This window comes from Anomaloglossus baeobatrachus, chromosome 2 (genome assembly GCF_048569485.1).
Source record: "Anomaloglossus baeobatrachus isolate aAnoBae1 chromosome 2, aAnoBae1.hap1, whole genome shotgun sequence".
NCBI classification, from domain to species: Eukaryota; Metazoa; Chordata; class Amphibia; order Anura; family Aromobatidae; genus Anomaloglossus; species Anomaloglossus baeobatrachus.
The window spans coordinates 225,513,824-225,536,250 of record NC_134354.1 but is presented as its reverse complement, the minus strand read 5'-3'; the positions used below and the strand labels follow the sequence as shown (position 1 = coordinate 225,536,250).

The following is a 22,427-nucleotide window of genomic DNA, read 5'->3' as shown; positions in this document are numbered from 1 at the left end:
TGGAGGCAATCACTGCCTTAAGTCTGGAACCCATGGGCATCACCAAACGCTGGGTTTCCTCCTTCTTAATGCTTTGCAGGCCTTTACAGCCGCAGCCTTCAGGTCTTACTTGTTTGTGGGTCTTTCCGTCTTAAGTCTGGATTTGAGCAAGTGAAATGCATGCTCAATTGGGTTAAGATCTGGTGATTGACTTGGCCATTGCAGAATGTTCCACTTTTTTGCACTCATGAACTCCTGGGTAGCTTTGGCTGTATGCTTGGGGTCATTGTCCATCTGTACTATGAAGCGCCGTCCGATCAACTTTGCGGCATTTGGCTGAATCTGGGCTGAAAGTATATCCCGGTACACTTCAGAATTCATCCGGCTACTCTTGTCTGCTGTTATGTCATCAATAAACACAAGTGACCCAGTGCCATTGAAAGCCATGCATGCCCATGCCATCACGTTGCCTCCACCATGTTTTACAGAGGATGTGGTGTGCCTTGGATCATGTGCCGTTCCCTTTCTTCTCCAAACTTTTTTCTTCCCATCATTCTGGTACAGGTTGATCTTTGTCTCATCTGTCCATAGAATACTTTTCCAGAACTGAGCTGGCTTCATGAGGTGTTTTTCAGCAAATTTAACTCTGGCCTGTCTATTTTTGGAATTGATGAATGGTTTGCATCTAGATGTGAACCCTTTGTATTTACTTTCATGGAGTCTTCTCTTTACTGTTGACTTAGAGACAGATACACCTACTTCGCTGAGAGTGTTCTGGACTTCAGTTGATGTTGTGAATGGGTTCTTCTTCACCAAAGAAAGTATGTGGCGATCATCCACCACTGTTGTCATCCGTGGACGCCCAGGCCTTTTTGAGTTCCCAAGCTGACCAGTCAATTCCTTTTTTCTCAGAATGTACCCGACTGTTGATTTTGCTACTCCAAGCATGTCTGCTATCTCTCTGATGGATTTTTTCTTTTTTTTCAGCCTCAGGATGTTCTGCTTCACCTCAATTGAGAGTTCCTTAGACCGCATGTTGTCTGGTCACAGCAACAGCTTCCAAATGCAAAACCACACACCTGTAATCAACCCCAGACCTTTTAACTACTTCATTGATTACAGGTTAACAAGGGAGACGCCTTCAGAGTTAATTGCAGCCCTTAGAGTCCCTTGTCCAATTACTTTTGGTCCCTTGAAAAAGAGGAGGCTATGCATTACAGAGCTATGATTCCTAAACCCTTTCTCCGATTTGGATGTGAAAACTCTCATATTGCAGCTGGGAGTGTGCACTTTCAGCCCATATTATATATATAATTGTATTTCTGAACATGTTTTTGTAAACAGCTAAAATAACAAAACTTGTCTCACTGTCCAAATATTTCTGGCCCTGACTGTATATTAGGTCATACAATATCAAAAAGGTAACAGCTCACATGTGAACAATAAAATATTGCATCCCAATAAATTAGAATATCATCAAAAAGTGAATTTGTCAGTAAGTCAATACAAAAAGGGAAACGTATACATTATACAGAATCATTACACACAGAGTGATCTATTTCAAGTGTTTATTTCTGCTAATGTTGATGATTATGGCTTACAGCCAATGAAAACCCAAAAGTCATTATCTCAGAAAATTAGAATATTATATAAGACCAACTGAAAAAATAATTTTAAACTCAGAAATATTGGCCTACTGAGTATGTACAATAAATGCACTCAATACTTGGTAAGGGCTCTTATTGCATGAATTACTGCATCAATGTGGCGTGGCATGGAGATGATCTGCCTGTGGCACTGCTGAGGTGTTATCGAAGCCCAGGTTGCTTTGATAGCAGCCTTCAGCTTGTCTGCATTGTTGGGTCTGGTGTCTCTCATCTTCCTCTTTACAATACCCCATAGATTCTCAATGGGGTTTAGGTCAGGTGAGGTTTGCTGGCCAACTAAGCACAGGGATACTATGGTTAATGAACCAGGTATTGGTACTTTTGGCAGTGTGGACAGGTGCCAAGTCCTGCTGGAAAACGAAATTTCCATCTTGTTGACAGAGAGAAGTATGAAGTGCTCTAAAATTTCCTGGTAGACGCCTGTGTTGACTTTGGTCTTGATAAAACACAGTGGACATAGCTCTCCAAATCATCACTGATTGTGGAAACTTCACACTAGACCTCAAGCAGCTTGGATTGTGGCCTCCACTCTTTCTCCAGATTCTGCGACCTTGATTTCGAAATGAAATGCAAAATTTACTTTCATCTGAAAACAACACTTTGGACCACTGAGCAACAGCCCAGTTCTTTTTCTCCTTGGCCTAGGCAAGATGCTTCTGGCGTTGTCTAATGGTCATGAGTGACTTGACACAAGGAGTGTGACAGTTGTAGCCCATGTCCTGCATACGTCTGTGTGTGGTGGCTCTTGACTCCAGCAACAGTCCACTCCTTGTGAATATACCCCAAATTTTTGAATGGCCTTTTCCTAACAATCTTATCAAGGCTTTGGTTATCCCAGTTGCTTGTGCACCTTTTTTTTTATAACACTTTTCCCTTCCACTCAACTTTCCATTAATATGCTTGGATACAGCACTCTGTGAAAAGCCAGCTTCTTTAGCAATGACCTTTGTGGCTTACCCTTCTTGTGGAGTGTGGCAATGACTGCCTTCTGAACATCTGTCAAGTCAGTGTCGCACCCCGGGGCAGCCGGGCTGCTCAGATCTGGCCAGTCTGTGACTCGAGGGGTACAGGATCTGGGGGCACCGTTGACCAGTTTTAAATGAAAAATTGAAATAAAATAAAAGTCTGACTATGCCACTCGTGGTTTCCGGCCAGGAATGATAGGGCCGCCGCTGCGGGTTCCCACTGGGGATGATGGATGGGGCAGCGTGGATGGTGAAGCCCTGCTCAAGCAGGGCTTTTCCCCAGGGGTAGGTGAAGGGTTAACTTGGAGACGCAGCGCAAAAATGCAATCCAGACAGGGAGAGCAGTTTGATGGTTTTTACTCACTGGATTTACGTCCTGGAGACGTACTGGATTTCAGGTGTGCCTGAGTCCTGATGTCTTTGCCTACCAACCTGGTGCCACTCTCCACCTGTGCAGTCCTGTGTATGTGGGTCTTCCCTGGCATGGAGCACTTGAAGGTCCTCCTTGGGTCTGGGTCCTGCCGCAGGCAGCTTGGACTATTTAAGGGAATATGTCCCAGTCGTCCCTTTGCTGCTGATGCCTCAGACGTTAGTGGTGGCAGATGAGTCCTGAAAACCCACCCGCCTGGCAGAGTTAACAGATGGCTTGAAGTCCTGGTCTGTTCTGGGATCTGCAACCCGTTCGTTCAAAGTACTGTGAGCCCTGGATGTCCACCCCACAGGATCCCTCTGTCCTTGGAGCTTGCTCTCTCACTCTTCAGCTACTTTCCTCCTCTTAGTGGCTGTTCTTACTACTCAGGTCTTTGCAGTGTCTTTCCTTCTTTCTAGGTGTCTCAAGAGTCTCTGGTCTGTCTTGACACCTTTCTTACAACTCCTCTCCTCAGCTCACAACCTTCCTCATTCACTTCCTTCCTCAGACTCCCCACTAACACTTCCCAGGTCACTCTCTCCTCCCCCAGGTCTGGTCTCTTACTCAAAGTTTTCTGCCTGTTATCTAACAGTGCCCAGCCCTGTCATCTGGCTATGTGAGGCTCCCAGCCGGGTACAGCGAGTGGAAAAGTCCTGGTGTGCTAGTGTTTGTGTCCAATGACTGGCATTGTCATGTAGGAACCGAGCTGTTTACCTTAATTGTTACCTTATTTTTGTGACACCTTATTACCGCAGGGCCGTCACATCAGCAGTATTCCCCATGATTGTGTAGCTTGCTGAACCAGACTAAGCGACCATTTTTAACGCTTAGGAAGCCTTTGCAGATGTTTTGTGGTAATTATTCTACTTTTCTGAGATAATGACTTTTGGGTTTTAATTGGCTGTAGGCCATAATCATCAACATTAATGGAAATTAACACTTGAAATTGATCATTCTGTTTGTAATGACTCTATATATGTGTTTCCCTTTTTATATTGAATTACTGAAATAAATTAACTTTCTGATGATATTCTAATTTATTGGGATGCACTTGTGTGTTTGTGTATGTGTATATACATATATATGTATATATATACAATTAAAACCATAATTTTACATACACTGTCTAAAATGACACTTATGCATGTTTTTCACACTATCTGACATGAAATCAGAATAAGCTTTTACCATTCTAGGTCAATTAGGATTACCAAAATGATTTATATTTGCCAAATGCAGCTACCCAGGATTGTTGCATCCATTAGATGCTACAATTCTGGAACTTTGCCCAGCTCATCTCAATTTCCCTGGTCCAGTGGCAATTGGGGGTAACAAGGGGTTAATGACAGCTCACAGCTGCCACTAAGCCCTAGATTAGTAATGGGAGGCATCTATGAGACCCTACCAAAATTACTGAGCTGTAAGTGAAAAGAAATAAAATACAAAACACAGAAAAAATCCTTGATTTGAAATAAAATACAAAATAAACCCTCTTTCTCCCCTGTATTAACCCCCAAAACACCAAGTCTTGACGAAATCCACACAAGGATCCATGATTATTCCAGCTTTGCTACATACATACTGAAAGCACAGCACACGGGCACGGAACATGACAGGCAGAGACTGAGCTGCAGCGGTAAGCAGTGACCGTCACTCAGTTCATTTGTTGTCATAGCTGGAAGCTCCCATGGTACTCCAGCTTTGACCAAAGGTAAACTGACCTCAGGTGACATCATTAAATTCAGTTAACTCACTTCAGGTGAGGTCACTGAGTTCACAGACCTGCATCTCCTAGCAGAAAATCCACATCAACACCCACACACATATATTTATATGATGGTTGGTCCCTTAGTAAGAAACATGACAGAACTTCCTTCCGTTCTTACTATACATTCTATTTTAAAACAGTGGTGAATAAATTCTACTTTTGTCCCATTCCTCATAGGAAACAAGGTTTGCAGAACCCCCAGGCATGAACTCATAGCTTTCAAAATGGTTTGTATCTGTAGCATATGTCTTTGCTTGATAAAAGCAGAAGAAAAGAAAAAAAAATACATTAAATATATTGTGGCTGATTCATCAAAAGTGTTGTAAGAGCTTTCAAAAGTCACACATTTTACGCCACTTTGAATTACCGTATTTTTCGCTTTATAAGACGCATCGGATTATAAGACGCACCCCAAATTTAGACATAAAAAAAGGTAAAAAAAAAGAAAAATGGAGTCCGTCTTATACTCCGGTGTTCTCTTACCGGAGGGGGGCAGCAGTGGTGGTGAAGCAGGGTCACAGGAGGCACGGCGGGTCAGCGGCAGCGGAGTCTGTGGTTGCAGGTGCCGTGGCATCCGTGGTTGCAGGCGCGGTGGCGTCCGTGGTGGCGGCAGCAGCGACGGTGGGTGAGCCGTGCAGCAGGCCGGTGCAGTGAGTGTCCACGGTCCCGGTTCAGTGGTGGCAGCGGCGGTGACTGCTCAGTGGTGGCAGCGGCGGCGACTGCTCAGTGGTGGAGCAAACAGATGCGGTGTTTTCCCAGTGTGTCCGTGGTCCCGTTTCAAGTAATGGCGCCCCGAGAGACGCATGCGCAGATGGAGCTCTCATCCAAGGGCTCCATCTGCGCACGCGCTGACTCCCGGAGCAGCGCGTGCGCAGATGGAGCTCTCATCCAAGAGCTCCACCGGCGCCATCATTTGAAAGTGGGACCGCGGACAACTGGTAACTTGCTGCACAGCCGCCCACCCCGCACGCACAGAGTGGCAGCCAGCAGGCTGCCCGCCCACCCTGCGTGCAAGCGGCCGGGTACCTGTGCTTGCGTGCGGTGGCAGCCGGGTACCCGTGGCTGTGTGCGGGCGGCAGCCGGGTGCTGTGTGCAGGCGGCACCTGGGTGCCTGTGTGAATGCGGCAGCCGGCTGCCGCCCACATGGGCACCCGACTGCCGCCCGCACACAGCACCCGGCTGCCGCCTGCACACAGCCATGGGTACCTGGCTGCCACTGCACGCAAGCACAGGTACCCGGCTGCCGACCCCACACAGCACCCGGCTGCCGCCCGCACACAGCCACGGGTACCCGGCTGCCACCGCACGCAAGCACAGGTACCCGGCCACTTGCATGCAGCCACAGGCACCCGGCCGCCCGATCGCCTCAGATAGGACCCCCCCCAGGTACCGCTATATAAGATGCACCCCCCATTTTCCTCCCAAATTTTTGGGAGGAAAAGTGCGTCTTATAAAGTGAAAAATACGGTAACTCTTTTTAAATGCGTGGAACTGTGGAGAAGCTGGAGTGAGGCAGGATCACAAACTGGAGTAGCATTTCTGGTGCAGCATCTATCAGGTCCCAAGTCCACCCAGAACCACAAGCAGTTCTGTGTACATATTGAGAATCCTTGCCTTATTCATGTAGTAGCATACATAAAGAGATCTTTAGAAAAAGCATTTCTAAAGATCGTTTATGAGATAATGAGCACAAGGACTAGTCTCAGAGGCGTTGGCTAGTGGGCCCACTTAGCTTGTTATCACGCCCCTGTGGGCATGCTAACATGCTTTACAATGCCAAGTGTCAAAGTTGAGCATGAGCGCGGCTTTGTATCCATTATCATTTAGCTCCTTTGACACTGTGTGTATGCGTATCCGGCATGACCGATGTCGCCTGCACTTCCAGTCATGTGCAGTACTCCTCTCTGAAGCCGGGATACGTACACCTGGCTTATATGCCCATGATCGGAAGTGCAGGTGACTTCTGATCATAGGCAGTGAGCTAAGTGGGATGACTAGCCAGGGAATTAACGCCACTGCGTCTAGTCGCTGGCCTCATTAGCATCTCATAAATGATCTTTAGAAATACTTTTTAATACTTTTTTTTTTTTTTTTTATGTATGCTAGTAAATGCTGGGGCAGTTAGGCAGGGATTCTAGATATGCACTCAGAACTGCTCGTGGTTCTGGGTGCATTTGTTCCCTTTAAGTGATGTGCGCTTTCTAATGAGTTCTTCACTGTGTACCCATTCTCTGCCAGAATTGATCACTCATGATCAAAAGTCTCAATTCTGAGGTAAAATCTGTATTCAGTGAAGACTTTCCCATTACTGAGATGGGAGATGGCAGATGTTGTTGATGAGAGTCTATGTAGACAGGAGGGGAGGAGCTAGAAGCTAAGGGAGTGGCAAAATGCAGAGGGAGGAGCTATATGCAGAAGAAGGAGGGGCTAGGGGCAGAGTTTCGCCCCTCCTCCCTATTCTACCAACAAAGAATCTCATCAGTAACATCTGCCATCTCCTGTCAGTAATGAGAAAGTCTTCACTCAATACAGATTTTACCTTAGAATTGAGAAAATTTATAATTTGTTTCTTGTTTTTGTGAGTTCCCTGTGACTTGAACCGACAACCTCTTTAACCATCAATCTCTATCACTTTGAGCCACAGCCTCAGGTTGAAAATTTCAATAATGATGATCAATTCTGGTAATGAAAGAAGCACATTTGTCTGATAAGATATATTACAAAGTTACTTAATTTCATGTGTACTATTGATTTATGAAATAAAAATGAAAACGATGGTTATGCTTTAACTATTTATCATTTTACAGCTGTGGATGTCATATCTCATATCTACCTATCTTGTGTATGGCATACATTATATTGCCTAAAAAAATTCTTCAATCTTAAGTACTGTTCATATTTATATACATGTAGAGCAGTGTAGCTACATCAAGGCTGTGCTGTACCTTTAACAAAAACAAGACATGAGAACATCTAAGTCCTTATGAGAATCTTCTAATGATCTTAGATCTTCTTATCCCCTATCTGACAACACATGTTGTATTTAGTCTAATGGAGTCAGCCCCCTCCATTGTCTCCTTGTGCAGATCAGAGCATTATCTGGGAATAGGAACATAACTACTGAAAGGCGCACAGCGTGCTAACAACAATTTCTGATTTCTAACAGTAAGACGATTGAGTTTTTCCCTGGATCTTTATTATTATAGCTTAATGACAAGGGATGTATCAAGAAACATACTGCCAGGTGGACATATTAAATATGCGTGGATTGGATGTAACGCTACAAAATCCAGCCCGACGTAAGAAAAAACAACTCTAAAGAAATTGGGTATCTTCAGGACATTGCAATTATTCTTTTTTCATCTTAATTTACAGAAAGATTTTGACATACAGAGTTAAAAAGCTGATGTTCATCTAAGCATTTTTTTTTTGGAAATTGAGTCAAAGAACAATTGGACCTTTATTCTCTTTTCCACACTCGGAATGTGGTTTGTGGAGGCTGGGCAACAACGCTGTATGGGTGGCTGCATATTAAAATTGGCTCATTTTTGAAGACATAGATAAGGTCATAGGGTCACTCAGTGAAGAAGGATAGAGAGACAGAGAAGAGTAAGTATCGAGTTTCTGAAGATGGGGCAGCACCTCAGTGAGGAGTCTGACCGGGTGGAAATAGATGTGGCCGAGCTCCAGGAATGGTATAAGAAGTTTGTTGTAGAATGTCCTAGTGGGACTCTTTTCATGCATGAATTTAAGCGTTTCTTTGGAGTGGCAGACAATCAAGAAGCAGCAGACTATGTGGAACACATGTTCAGAGCCTTTGATAAAAATGGGGTAAGTGCTCTTAAGGCCAGTTTCGTCTGATTTTCATCAATATTGTCATCCGTGTGTCCTTATTTTTGCATCCATCTGTATTTATAAATCAACAGGTGAAAATGTAAGTGATCAAATACAATTTCCTATGTTAATAATTGAAATATCTGTATGGGATCCAATGTTTTTTTTTAGATTTGTATAGGAGCATTTCATCCAAAAGGAAGAGACTAATGTATGCTAAAAGTGATCCGAGCAACTCTGTTGGATACCAATGGTCCATGTGTACGTGTGCTATCCAATTTGACCTCGGAGAGCATACAGATGTATAATACATTCATCTTAACTCAAGAAACTTCATAGCTATATACAGTGTATATATATATATATATATATATATATATATATATATATATATATAATATATATATATAACGTGGAATAAAATTGGTTCTAAAGCCAGATAAGCGATTAAACACAATCAGGACATTGAGATTATTACTGGAAACCTACTGTGGGTTCTAATCCCTTAAAGCTGAGATGTCTGATCTGAGCAAATGTGTCACATCATATTTCTCTCAAATGAAAGATTTTTATTTTATTTTATTTATTTTTTTTAAAGAACTGCTAAAACCCAACACAAATGGATTTTAGAGTTCCATTCTTAACATTGGTGTAGACAACAACAGGTTAATTAGTCAGGTTACACATGGGTCTTGATGGAGCACATGTGGTATATTAGCTTTAATCTTTAACAAAACATACTATTCAGGGGAAAATTAAGTAGGGGCATGCTACATCTTGAACATCTTTAGACAAACTAAAGTTCCCCATACTTATTGTACTAATGTCCGGCAATATCTAAAGCCCCCGTCACATTTAACGACTTACCAGCGATCCCGAAAATGATACGACCTGATAAGGATTGCTGATAAGTGACTGGGAGGTCACTGGTGAGATGTCACACAGTCAGACTTTACCAACGATGTAGTAATGATGAGCAACCTGTATAACGATGAGGGACCTGTATAGGTCATTGTTAGGTGTCAAACACAGTGATGTGTCCTGCCCAGCAGGACATCACCTTTGAAGAAATGGTCCGTACCCTTTAGCAACGACTGGCGATCTCACAGCAAGGGCCTGATCGCTGGTAGGGGTCACACATAACGAGATCACTGGCAAGATCATTAGCGATCTCGTTGTGTGTGTGACGGGACTTTAAGGGGTGCTTCACACACAGCGAGCTCGCTGCCGAGATCGCTGCTGAGTCACGCTTTTTGTGACGCAGCAGTGACCTCATTAGCGATCTCGCTGTGTGTGACAATGAGCAGCGATCTGGCCCCTGCTGCGAGATCGCTGCTCGTTACACACAGCCCTGGTTCATTTTCTTCAAAGCCGCTCTCCCGCTGTGACACACAGATCGCTGTGTGTGACAGCGAGAGAGCGACAAATGAAGCGAGCAGGGAGCAGGAGCTGGCGTCTGACAGCTGAGGTAAGCTGTATCCAAGATAAACATCGGGTAACCAAGGTGGTTACCCGATATTTACCTTAGTTACGAGCCTCTGCAGCTCTCACGCTGCCTGTGCTGCCGGCTCCGGCTCTCTGCACATGTAGCTGCTGTACACATCGGGTTAATTAACCCGATGTGTACAGCAGCTAGGAGAGCAAGGAGCCAGCGCTAAGCAGTGTGCGCGGCTCCCTGCTCTCTGAACATGTAGCTGCATTACACATCGGGTTAATTAACCCGATGTGTACTGTAGCTATGGTAGGAGAGCAAGGAGCCAGCGCTCAGTGTGCGCGGCTCCCTGCTCCCTGCACACACAGCTGTGCGCTGGTAACTAATGTAAACATCGGGTAACCATACCCGATGTTTACCTTAGTTACCAGTCTCCGCAGCTTCCAGACGGCAGCTCCGTGCAAGCGCAGCGTCGCTTGCACGTCGCTGCTGGCTGGGGGCTGTTCACTGGTCGCTGGTGAGATCTGCCTGTTTGACAGCTCACCAGCGACCATGTAGCGATGCAGCAGCGATCCTGACCAGGTCAGATCGCTGGTCGGATCGCTGCTGCATCGCTAAGTGTGAAGGTACCCTAACTCTTTGGCCAACAGTCTATGTATGGAAGCACTAGACAATTGATTGTTGGGGGAGATAAGGATCATGAAGGCATGTTCAGACTTACAATTCTTTTGTTCCCCTGGAGATAAACTTAGGTCAGTCATATCTAGTGGTGTTTCTCTCATGGAGAACATAGTAGTGCCCTGTCTGATAAGTGCTTCTGTGAATGGGAGAGCCAGCCAAAATGGCTGCCAGCCAAACAATGGTTCGGCAGACAGCCATCTTATGTGTATGCAGGGCTTAAGAGACAAACACCGTTTATGTCCACGCAAATGGTGATCTCCACCTGAGATAACTGACAGCCTCATGCTTCTTTAACAAGTGGCTTGTCTTCTCTACCACCCATATATGCATAGATGGTCAGCACGGTTGAGTGCATATGCGCTTTTAATGGGAAGAACGGTGTAAGCCACTGTCAGACAGTTCTGTCAGTGGCTTATTTCTAGTGAGAACAAAAGGAATGCGTATGTTAAAATCCAGCACCTTGACCCTTCTTTACCCCAACTTCTGCCATCTGAAGAGAGTGGGACATCATATGAAATATTTAAATCTAATGTGTGTGGAGGTGTCCCAAATCTCTCAGGGTTCATGGCCAGCAATGAGCGAAACATATTTTGAAGCACACTCCTAATTTAGAAATATTTTTTCTATCCCTCTATACAAAATACACAATGTATATACCCTCTTTTTTGAGAAGACCACCTGCTGGATGGCCATGTTTCATTGCAATTGTGGATCATCAGCTCAAATCAATTTCACTGCAAAATATATTCATTTTATCTTTTTATATCTTTTTTTACATGAAAATGTTTTATGTGTATATATATATATAATATATATATATATATATATATTTTTTTTTTCATTCATTCAAGTTAAAGGTATTAATCTCTCTAATACTCTTTGGTCCTGAATACATCATCATTCGTTTTGCACCTTTATTTCAATTAACAGTTTGGATTTGGGTTTTTTTTTTGCGCCAAATTAATCATAGCTATTGTGCAATTTTTTTTTGGGTGTTGGTCACTTTTAGGTTTGCTTGACAATATTGACATTTTTTTTTCAAATTATTTGGATGCTTGTAGCAAATGCATAATTTTTCACTCTTCAAATTTTTTTTTACCCAATAGTACTCTAGTATCCGCCTGGAAAACACAATTTATCTAATTTTTTAAGACCATTTTAAACATCATTATAAAACTTCTTAAAAGGATTATGCAATGTTTATTATTAAAAAGAAAGAAACAATATGTCTAAAATGTATCAAACATTATGCGCCATTTTATTGAATTTAGTACAAATTCTACCAGCAAAAATAGAAAGACAAGACCGTAAAATAAATAAAAAAATAACACAATTGATGAATTGGTGGATTTTCATCATTCATTATTTTCAAACTCTGATTGCCGTTACCTTATAACAAGGATATGACCAAGATATATTTTCTATTAGAACGCTGTTTCTTGTAAGGACACACATTATCAGGAGGAATGGTTAGATTCTCTGCCGTTTAAAGCTGTTTTAACGTGTCATGGGCAGCATTACTGCAACAATGGATAGGAAAATCCGTTAAGTCTGAGACTCCAGCACCAGAGGAAGGAAAAAAATGAAAACATAATATTTTTTTTATGCATTCAAAATATGATGAAGACATGCAAAAGAAGTTAAAGAAAACATAAACTTATGCATTTCGGGTTAGGGACGACTGTTGATTAAGGATTGTTCCTAACCCGAAACGCGTAAACTTATAGATCCTAGTTTTTTTAATCTCTTCACTATGTTTTTATAAGTAACTGTTATGTTTTAATTTTTTTCTTCCTCAAGTGCTGAAATCTCCATCCTAATGGATTTTCCTATTCATTTTTTAACCTGGAAGCCAGTCTGGTTTGCTTTGTATACTCCCTGCCAAATACCAGAGATGGTCTATGTCTCAGGGCTTGTTCAAGTGACATTCCTATGGATCTCCTTCTTTACTTTTCATGCCATTGGAGTGTGAGTTGAATACAGCTTTTTTCCATTTCTGCTTCAATGCAGGTTTGCCATCATTTAAGGAAACTGCAAAGTCTGAACATAGCCTTGGAGGAGAGCTTAAAAATAATGAGGGATTGATTACACAGAAGTAGGATGCATTTACACATTTGTGTAAGTTTTACTATTCAAAAGAAACTGCCCAATTCTTTTCTCAGGTATAATTCTAGTTGCTTTGGTGTTATATCCATTTTTTTCTCATCTGTATTTTCTTCTCAGATACAGGTAAATTGTCTGAGCTTTAAAAGGAATGTAATCTGTATGTAATCTGAGGACAGCATAATGTACTGTAACTGTTTAAAGGGAACCTGTCACCAGGTTTTTCCATTATGAGCTGTGGCCATCAGTGAGCTCTTATATACATCATTCCAGAGTACTGTATATAAAAGCCCCAGGCCACTCTGTAAAATGTAAAAAAAAAGACCTTTTTATACTCACTTAGTGGGCGGTTTAGTCCAATGGGTGTTGTTGTTCTCTGTCAGATCTCTGTCAGACACCTCCTCCATTTTATGCAGTCACTGTCCTCCTTCCAGGCCCTGTATGGATGACGTGTCCTACATCATCTCCACAGAGGCCTCCATTAAGCTCCTGCTCCTGCGCACTTTGATCTGCCCTGCTGAAGGCAGAGCAAAGTACTGTAATGCGCAGGTGCGAGAAAAGGTCACAGACCGCCCACACAATTACAAATTACAATACTTTGATCTGCCTCAGCTGGACAGATCAAAGCACACATGCGGAAGAGCGCAACAAAGGCCACCCTGTGGATGACGCAAGATGCGACATTCACACGGGGCTGGGAAAGAGGAGGTTTGTTTTTGTTGCTTTAATTATTGTATTTTCTATAACTATTGCTTGTATATGAACCTCTGAATTGTAAAGCGCTGCGGAATATGTTGGCGCTATAGAAATGAAGATTATTATTATTAATATGGCGATCACACAAGATGGAGGAATGCTGTATATAAGGACTCACTGATGGTGGCTGCAGCTTATAAGGGAAAAACATGGCGACAAGTTCCCTTTAAGCACAGATTTCAGTGATGTATCTCTTATCAGGTCTGCTGTTGTTTACTTGCAGTGATTGTTTTAGTACTTGGAGCTTATTTATGCTTGGATTAAATCAGCAATACCAGCAGTACCTGCTAGTCTACCTCTCTTCCTCTTGTTATAAGCAGATCACTGTTAATAGACTATCTACATAAGTAGCCTGGTGTGGGTGGGGTTAACTTTCTCAGCTCTGCTTCATGTCATATCTAAGAACTCTAATAGTGTCACAACTGCAGCACCTAGTCAACTAAGTGAAACATCACTGGAATCAAGGTCTCTGTCTTTACATTATGCTGCTCTTAGATGAGGTAGCAAAAATCTGTTGACAGATTCCCGTTAAGTAATGGATCAATTAACCCCTTTGCAACCAATGACTGACATGTACGTCATTGGCCGTGTCTCTGCCTTTGATGCAAGCTGACACATTGAGCTTGTACCTTTCCCAGCACTTGACAGCTGATTTAATCAGCAATCAAGTGCCTCTAAGGCTATGTGCGCACACTGCGTTTTTGCTCACTGCGTTTTTATGCATATTTTTTTCATCATGAACAATGCCATTAAAGATTGTTGAAGAAAAAAAAAAAGGTCTGATGTCATTTCCTTCTTCAATATGTTCTTCATTGTCCACTAGTGTATGCAGGAGAGCAGACAGCTGCAGAACTACAAGGCTCAGCATGCTCCATCCAGGACTTTGTGCTGGAGGGAGAGGCAGGGGGAGCAGAACTACAAGGCTCAGCATACTCCATCTACTAGTGTATGCAGGAGAGCAGACAGCAGCTGCAGAACTACAAGGCTCAGCATGCTCCATCCAGGACTGTATGCTGGAGGGAGACACAGGGGGAGCAGAACTACAAGGCTCAGCATAAAATTTTTGTGGGCACTACAAAAACGCAGCTAAAAAACACGCTGTGTGCAGACAGCCCAAAAATGAAAACTCATAGTCAGACTTTGCTGGTGAAGCAAAGTCATGTAGTTTTCTGAACAAAAACGCACCCGAAAAACACGCAAAAAAAGGCAGCGAAAAACATATTGTGCGCACATAGCCTAACTTATTAACAGCCACGGGTGGATCTCTGTTTTGCTCAATGAGTTAGGCTATGTGCGCACAGTGCATTTTTCGCGGCATTTTTGCGCATTTTTTGGGTGCGTTTTTGTTCAGAAAACTGCATGACTTTGCTTCACCAGCAAAGTCTATGAGTTTTCATTTTTGCTGTCTGCACACAGCGTTTTTTTTTAGCTGCGTTTTTGTGGTGCCCACAAAAATACAGCATGTCAATTATTTTTGTGTTTTTCACTGCGTTTTCCACCCATTGAGTTCAATGAGATGTTCAAAAATGCAATGAAAAACGCAAATTGCAAATATAGCTGCGTTTTAGTGTGTTTCTATGACTAAAAATGCAGCTATAAACGCAAGGGGTGGGTAGTACAGTGACGTGTACAGGAAAAGGATTCCTTCTGTTGGTAAACACAGAAGCGTGAATACTCCTGATACCGCCAGCGCTGCTTCCACCTCCCGTCCGGCGCCATGTCCGCTCCCGTGTGGCACCATGACAGGACGGGAGGTGGAAGCAGCTGTGAAATCAAACGTGAACAGTAGAAGAAAAAAAAAATATACTCACCTGTCTGCAGACTCCAGGTACATATCCGCTCCCAGCTCCTCTTCCCGGTACAGCCACCTCTGCTCCGGCTGTGTGCAGACGCGTCTGATAGCTGCAAGACCTGTCGCTGATCAGCTGATGCGGTCACCTGATGGCATCAGCTGATCATATAAGTCCAGCGGTGAGGCCGGCTTTTTACTGCTCGGCCAGCTTAAACTATCAGCTGATGCGATCAGGTGACTTCATCAGCTGATTACCAGCGGCTCCTACAGCGATCAGACGGGAGTCTGCACAGAAGTGAGTATTTTTTTTTTTGGCACTGATGCATCAGCTGATTGTATAAACGGCTTTTATACAATCAGCTGATGTGTGATGTGATTCACGTCCTTGAACCTGACACATCATCTGATCACTTTGCCTTCCAGCAAACCGATCAGATGATATTGGATCCACATTGGATGGCGCGGGACCCTTGATCCAGGATTGCTGCGAAGGGAAGGGGGTTCTTTAGTTCAATAAAGAAGGAGTCGCTAATTGTGTTGTGTTTTATTGCTAATAAAAATATTTTTCTGTGTGTTGTGTTTTTATTTATCTTTACTAGAAATTCATGGTGGCCATGTCTAATATTGGCGTGACCCCATCAATTTCAGGCTTAGGGCCCGCTGATAATATACAGCTAGCCCTAATTATTACCCAGCGAGCCACCCGGCATCAGGGCAGCTGGAAGAGTTGGATACAGTGCCAGAGGAGGGCGCTTCTATGAAAGCGCCATTTTCTGGGGTGGCTGCGGACTGCAATACGCAGCGGGGGTGTCCAGAAAGCTTGGGCACCCTGCACTGCGGATTCCAATCCCCAGCTGCCTAGTTGTACCTGGCTGGACTCAAAAATTGGGCGATGCCCATGTAGTTTTTTTTTTTAAATTATTTCATGAAATTCATGAAATAATTTAAAAAAAAAAGGGCTTCCCTATATGTTTAGTTCCCAGCCGGGTACAAATAGGCAGTTGGGGGTTGGGGGCAATCCGTACCTGCCTGCTGTACCTGGCTAGCATACAAAAATATGGCGAAGCCCACGTCATTTTTTGGGGGGGGAAAAAACTCCTGCATACAGGACTGGATGGAGGATGCTGAGCCTTGTAGTTCTTCAGCTGCTGTCTGCTCTCCTGCATACACTAGTGGATAGAGTATGCTGATTCTTGTAGTTCTGCTCCCCCTGCCTCTCCCTCCAGCATACAGTCCTGGATGGAGCATGCTGAGCCTTGTAGTTCTGCAGCTGCTGTCTGCTCTCCTGCATACACTAGTGGAGAATGAAGAACATATTGAAGAAGGAAATGACATCAGACCTTTTTTTTTTCAACAATCTTTAATGGCATTGTTCACTGATAAAAAAAACGCATAAAAAAGCAGTGAGCAAAAACGCCGCAAAACACAGCAAAACAGTATTCAGTATAGCACAGGTGATTGGATGATCGCAGCTTCAAGTCCCCTAAACAGACTATTTAATAATGTAAAAAGTAAAAATAAGTTTTAAAAAATAAAAAGAATAAAAGTTTAAATCATCCTCCTTTTCCCCATTAAAAATAAAACAATGACATTTAAAAAAAAAAATAAATAAATCTGCATATTTGGTATTGCTGCAATCTGAAATGTCCAGTCTATCAAAATATAAAATAAAACAATCGAATCGGTTAACGGCATAAAGAAAAAAAAATAAAACCGGCAGAATTACGATTTTTTTTTTTATTCACCACAACAATGCAATAAAATGCAATAAAAGGTGATCAAAACATTTGTATGTACTCCAATATGGTATAATTAAAAACTACAGCACAGGGTGCAAAAAATAAGCTATCACTCAGGCCCAGATCCCAAAAAATGAGAATGTTATGGATCTCGGAAAATGGCAACAAAAGCAAAATTCTTTTTTCTTTTGACAAATTTCTGAATTGTTTTTACCACTTACATTAACATGTTTGGTATCTACGTACTTGTACTGACCTGGGCAATCATATTGCCAGGTCAATTTTACCATATAGTGGTAAATAAAAATCCCCCCCAAAACATTGTGGAATTACCCTTTTTTGCAATTTCACGACACTTGGAGTTGTTTTGTTTCCCGTTTTCCAGTACATTTAGTATGTGGCAGAATGAGTGGTGGATCTAAAAAGTACAACTTGTCCCACAAAAAACAAGCCGTCATGACACAAAGATAGGGTCCCATCAAAGAAAGGTCACCTTGCTGCGGTTGATGGCCTCACAAGGATTGGCCAATTTTTGTGGTTAGAACCTTCATTTTTTCTAAGAATATTCCATGTAGCATTCATGCAGTTTAAATTTCATATATTCTGTGTGTGCATATATCTTAGCGCTTACAGAGCGCTGCTGTATTCTTGTGTTTTGTGTAGTCATAGCGGCTGGCACATGTTCACACTTTATATATTCTATTTGGAAATATTTTTAAGAACAGACAAGGTAGACTTTATACTATACAGTAACCTTGAGCTTTGCTAGAACGTGTTCACAACATATGCAAACCCCACATGTACAAATCCAGGAGCTTGCACACCTATGTCCTCTCATACAGCACCATAAATCATGGCATCGTTTAATACCTAACCTGTCTGCATTTTATTGCTTTATTGCTGTTTTTCTAGCTGTGATTATTTTGCTGCCTGTGCGATTGCCAGAACCAAGCTTTTTAATCATAAGTACATGCATTGGTACCATTTCTAGATCTCTCGTTTGTGATTGAAAAACAGACTGGAGGATGAAGCTAAGGCACAGCGACACTTGTCAAACAACATGAAGGTTGTGATCGAATGATTGTCAGTAGGGTCGTGTTGTGACCAAGTAGTTACCTAGGGAGTCCTTGGTGTGACTATTGCCCCAAAAAAGTTCAAGTGTTGAAATTTTGGTCCCAAGCTGCACATGATTTTGCCTCTTTGGCCTCAACGGAGGTCGAACGCAATTGCTATTCTAAACTAGTCGGGTAAGAGCAGGTTGCAGACAAGTCACAAGTGTTTTGGCAATGCCAGCTGTTTGAAATTTTCTATTGCACTACATATGTCACCTGAAGGAGTTCCTAACAAGAAATAATTACAACAAAATGTAAACGTAGCTTCCCTTTAACTCTTTGATGGTCTGTATAGATGATTGGTCCTCAACCTTTCTAACCTTTGGGAGTTACATCCAGCTCTGAGAGCGGGTCATGACCCACATCCAGAGCTCCATGGGTACCCATTACCAGTATAATATAAATACAATATAAATCCCACCATTGCAGTATACCAACATCCTGGGATTCCAACCTTATCCACATTCAGTATTCTCGCATGAAGCACTCCCACCACACTGTCACATTCAGTTTCATGCACCTCCTCAAACAAGTATTATCATCCTATGTTCAGCTTACCCTACTTAATTTATTTTTAAACCCTTAAGGAAAGAATATGCTCATCCAGATCTGCTCTTCAATGCAGGGTTCTTCACAAAAGTCACCATCTGGAGATCTGCTCTTCATACCCATGTGTTAGACCAGAAGCTAATGCACTAAACTGGCAAACAGCTGGCCACACATCACAGGCCCACAAGGCACAGACTGAGGACCCCTGGTAGACAAGATAATCATTCAGACACCCACATTTTTAGTACACGTTCAAAAAAAAAAGTTGGTTTAAAAAACAGGCTAAAATTATTGGCGGTGGGTCATTTTTTATGTTTCAGTTAACAACATTTAGCATGACATGAATGCGATTATTGCCCATGCAATATATGATGAGGTCCTGTTGGATATCTGATGTATATTTGGCTTTGGAGTTAAATTGTTATTCCCATCTCCAAGATCCTATCCCAATATGTAGTAGGTGTAATTATATTAGCAAATACCTCCAATTAGAAATGTAGTATAGTTCTCCTGATATAGCCATGTATCTTACCTCATGTGCAGGGTATTGCAGCTTGAGTACTTACGGTTATGGCCACTCATATAGTGATAGTTAGTTGCTCCTGGATGTAACCATGGATACCTATGCTGCAATGCCCTGCACATGAAGTAAGATATGTCTATATCAGGAGAACTATACTACATTTCGTATCTGAGGTATTTGCTAATATTTTTATTATTACGCCTGCTACATATTGGGATTGGATCTTGGAGATGGGAATATCCCTTTAACTGTTTTGTTGGGGCTTTTTGTTAATTTTCTCACTAATTTATTACCATTCTCTTGTTCAGTTGCCTTCATTCTCACCTTTATATGTTCAGTTCTTGGTGAAAGCATCCATATCACAGAATGTTAAAGAGAACTTGATATCTGCTATGATACCTGGAAGAAAAGTGATTTTGGCAGCTAAATATTAAAGGGTTTTTTACAGTTAGACTAGTTAGACTATGGAATGCCCTACCACAAGAGGTAGTAATGGCAGACACTGTAGCGACTTTTTTAAAAAAGACTTGATTATTTCCTCTGCACACACAACATTGTCGGTTATTAATAATTTAATCAAACATGGTGGTGGCAGTATCATGGTTTGGGCCTGCTTTTCTTCAGCAAGGACAGGGAAGATGGTTAAAATTGATGGGAAGATGGATGGAGCCAAATACAGGACCATTCTTGAAGAAAACCTGTTGGAGTCTGCAAAAGACTTGAGATTTGGACGGAGATTTGTCTTCCAACAAGACAATGATCCCAAACATAAGGCAAAATCTACAATGGAATGGTTCACAAATAAATCTATCCAGGTGTTTGAATGGCCAAGTCAAAGTCGAAACCTGCATCCAATTGAGAATCTGTGGAAAGAGCTAAAAACTGCTGTTCACAAACGCTCTCCATCCAACCTCACTCAGCTCGGGCTATTTGCAAAGGAAGAATGAGCAAGAATTTCAGTCTCTCGATGTGCAAAACTGATAGAGACATACCCCAAGCGACTTGCAGCTGTAATCGCAGCAAAAGGTGGCGCTACAAAGTATTAACTTAAAGGAGCCGAATTATATTGCACGCCCCAATTTTCAGTTATTTATTTTTTACAAAAATTTAAAATAAGCAATAAATATCGTTCACTTTCACAATTGTGTCCCACTTGTTGTTGATTATGCACTATAAAATGTAAACATTTTATTTTTATGTTTGCATTAAGTTCAACCTTCATCCACCAATTACACTGAAATGTGGGAAAAGGTTAAAAAATTCAAGGGGGCCCAATAGTTTTGCAAGGCACTGTAACTGGTGGATGAAGGTTGAACTTAATGGACAGAGGTCTTTTTCAACCTATGTAACTATGATATATGCTACGCAGTCAATAAGCAGCATGTATAAGGCACTGACTGTATTATCTCAACCAGGTATGTTTTGACTCTGAAACGCTGCCGCTGATTGCTGTAGTTTTGATGAAATCTTTGCTGCAGATCTGCCAATTCTTTGAATGCTGATTAGTGATTGGCGAACCCAAACTGTACAGTTCGGGGTCCATACCGAACACATAGTGTTCATGCACATGGTCCCACACACGTTTTCCTGGGAAACGTGTGTTACAGTTTGGGTCTACTTTGAGTCCAGGGGCTGTAAAAAAAAAGCTCATTATTGAAAAACATTATGATTACACTTATCAGTCCCACGATGCGTCCTGCAGACCCGTTCAGCCACTTTCTCTTGGCCGCTTCTGCTTCTGGGTCCGATCATTAACTTCCGGTGGTATTCACTGCACTGCTCATCACTCGGCAGTCTTCGGCTTTTTTCGGCCATGTTCACAGTGATGACAGAGTTCACCCGAGTCCATGGCTTAGCCATGGATTCGATTGAACTTTGACTGTCACTGTCAGTGTCAGCCTGCTTCTCGCTCTGTAGAAACGCTTGTCTGTACAGAGCGATGAAGCAGAGATGACATTGCTCTCCTGATGGCGGTGGCATGCTGGGTAATAAAAGGGTTAGGGCCATCTTTGTATTATCAGCTGGTACTAAGCCCGAAATTCATGGTGTCATGCCAAATTAGATATGGCCAGCATGAATTTCTAGTAAACAGTAAAAAAACACAACACATAAAAAATTTTTTTATTACAAATAAAACAAAAAAAACATTTAGAGACTCCATCTTTATTATAAAAAAAATCCTTAGTCCGATGTAGTCCACAGGGAGAGCAATGTCAGCTCTGCTTCATCGCTCTGTACAGACAAGCGTCTATACAGAGTGAGAAGCAGACTGAGGGTATGGTTCCACTTGCATATGACTCCTGTGAGCATGATGCTGTCTGGACACGAGCATGCAGCTGTATGGAAATACATGCAAGCGACTCACTCCTGTCAGGAGAGTGTGCAGCCATGCAGGGTGATGCAATGCGAGACTCGCACGAGTTATACGCAAGTGGAATCATATTCCGCATGGTTGATATCTGCTATCTAATGTCTTGTTTCAGAGAAATCCTTTTTTGGTATTTGTAACTAAACTGTTAAAATCTGGGGGCCAGACACAAATCTCTCTGAGAATCTTCCCCCCAGGGCAAAATGAAAGGCAACGTTACCAGTATGAGACATGTAATGACTGACACTTTGCTTTCACAATTCCTCACAGCGCTACAGTGAGATCGGAGCTAACACAGTACAGCAAAAGGGAACTTTGTCTCATTACAAAAACATTATCAGCTGCATTTGTCCTCTCAATGCTTCAGCTTTCATCTCACAGGCATCCAGTGTGGGGCAAGGGCAGTACATCAGAGCTGTCAGCACTGTGCGAGAACAACTGCAAATGTGCTTGTTGTGTTTATAATGAGAAAAACTTCTGCTGCACTGTGTTTGCTCTGCTGTACTTTGCTAGCTCTGGTCTCACTGCAGAGCTGTGTGAGACAATGATAGTGGAGAGTAGCCATTTCATATCACACTGGTCCCCTTCTATTTGAAATAAGCTCTGGAGGAAGAGTCTCACAGAGATCTGTGTCCAGTCCAATAAATCTTAACAGCTCATTTACATAATAAATTGTGGATTTCTCTGGAATAAGACATCAGATCGCAGATAATAAGATATTGCTTTATTCAGCTTTCTATGACCTAAATG

The 22,427-nt window shown here is 42.4% G+C and overlaps 1 protein-coding gene across 1 annotated transcript in view; it reads left to right on the top strand.

Moving 5' to 3' along the window:
* Positions 1–8,202: 8,202 nt before the first annotated feature.
* GUCA1B (guanylate cyclase activator 1B) overlaps positions 8,203–22,427 on the top strand; it is a 36,580-nt gene continuing 22,355 nt past the window's right edge. Inside the window, exon 1 of the mRNA XM_075335633.1 lies at positions 8,203–8,619. Coding sequence (XP_075191748.1) covers positions 8,419–8,619 — 201 coding nt within the window. The 5' untranslated portion in view covers positions 8,203–8,418. The remainder of the gene's footprint in view (positions 8,620–22,427) is intronic.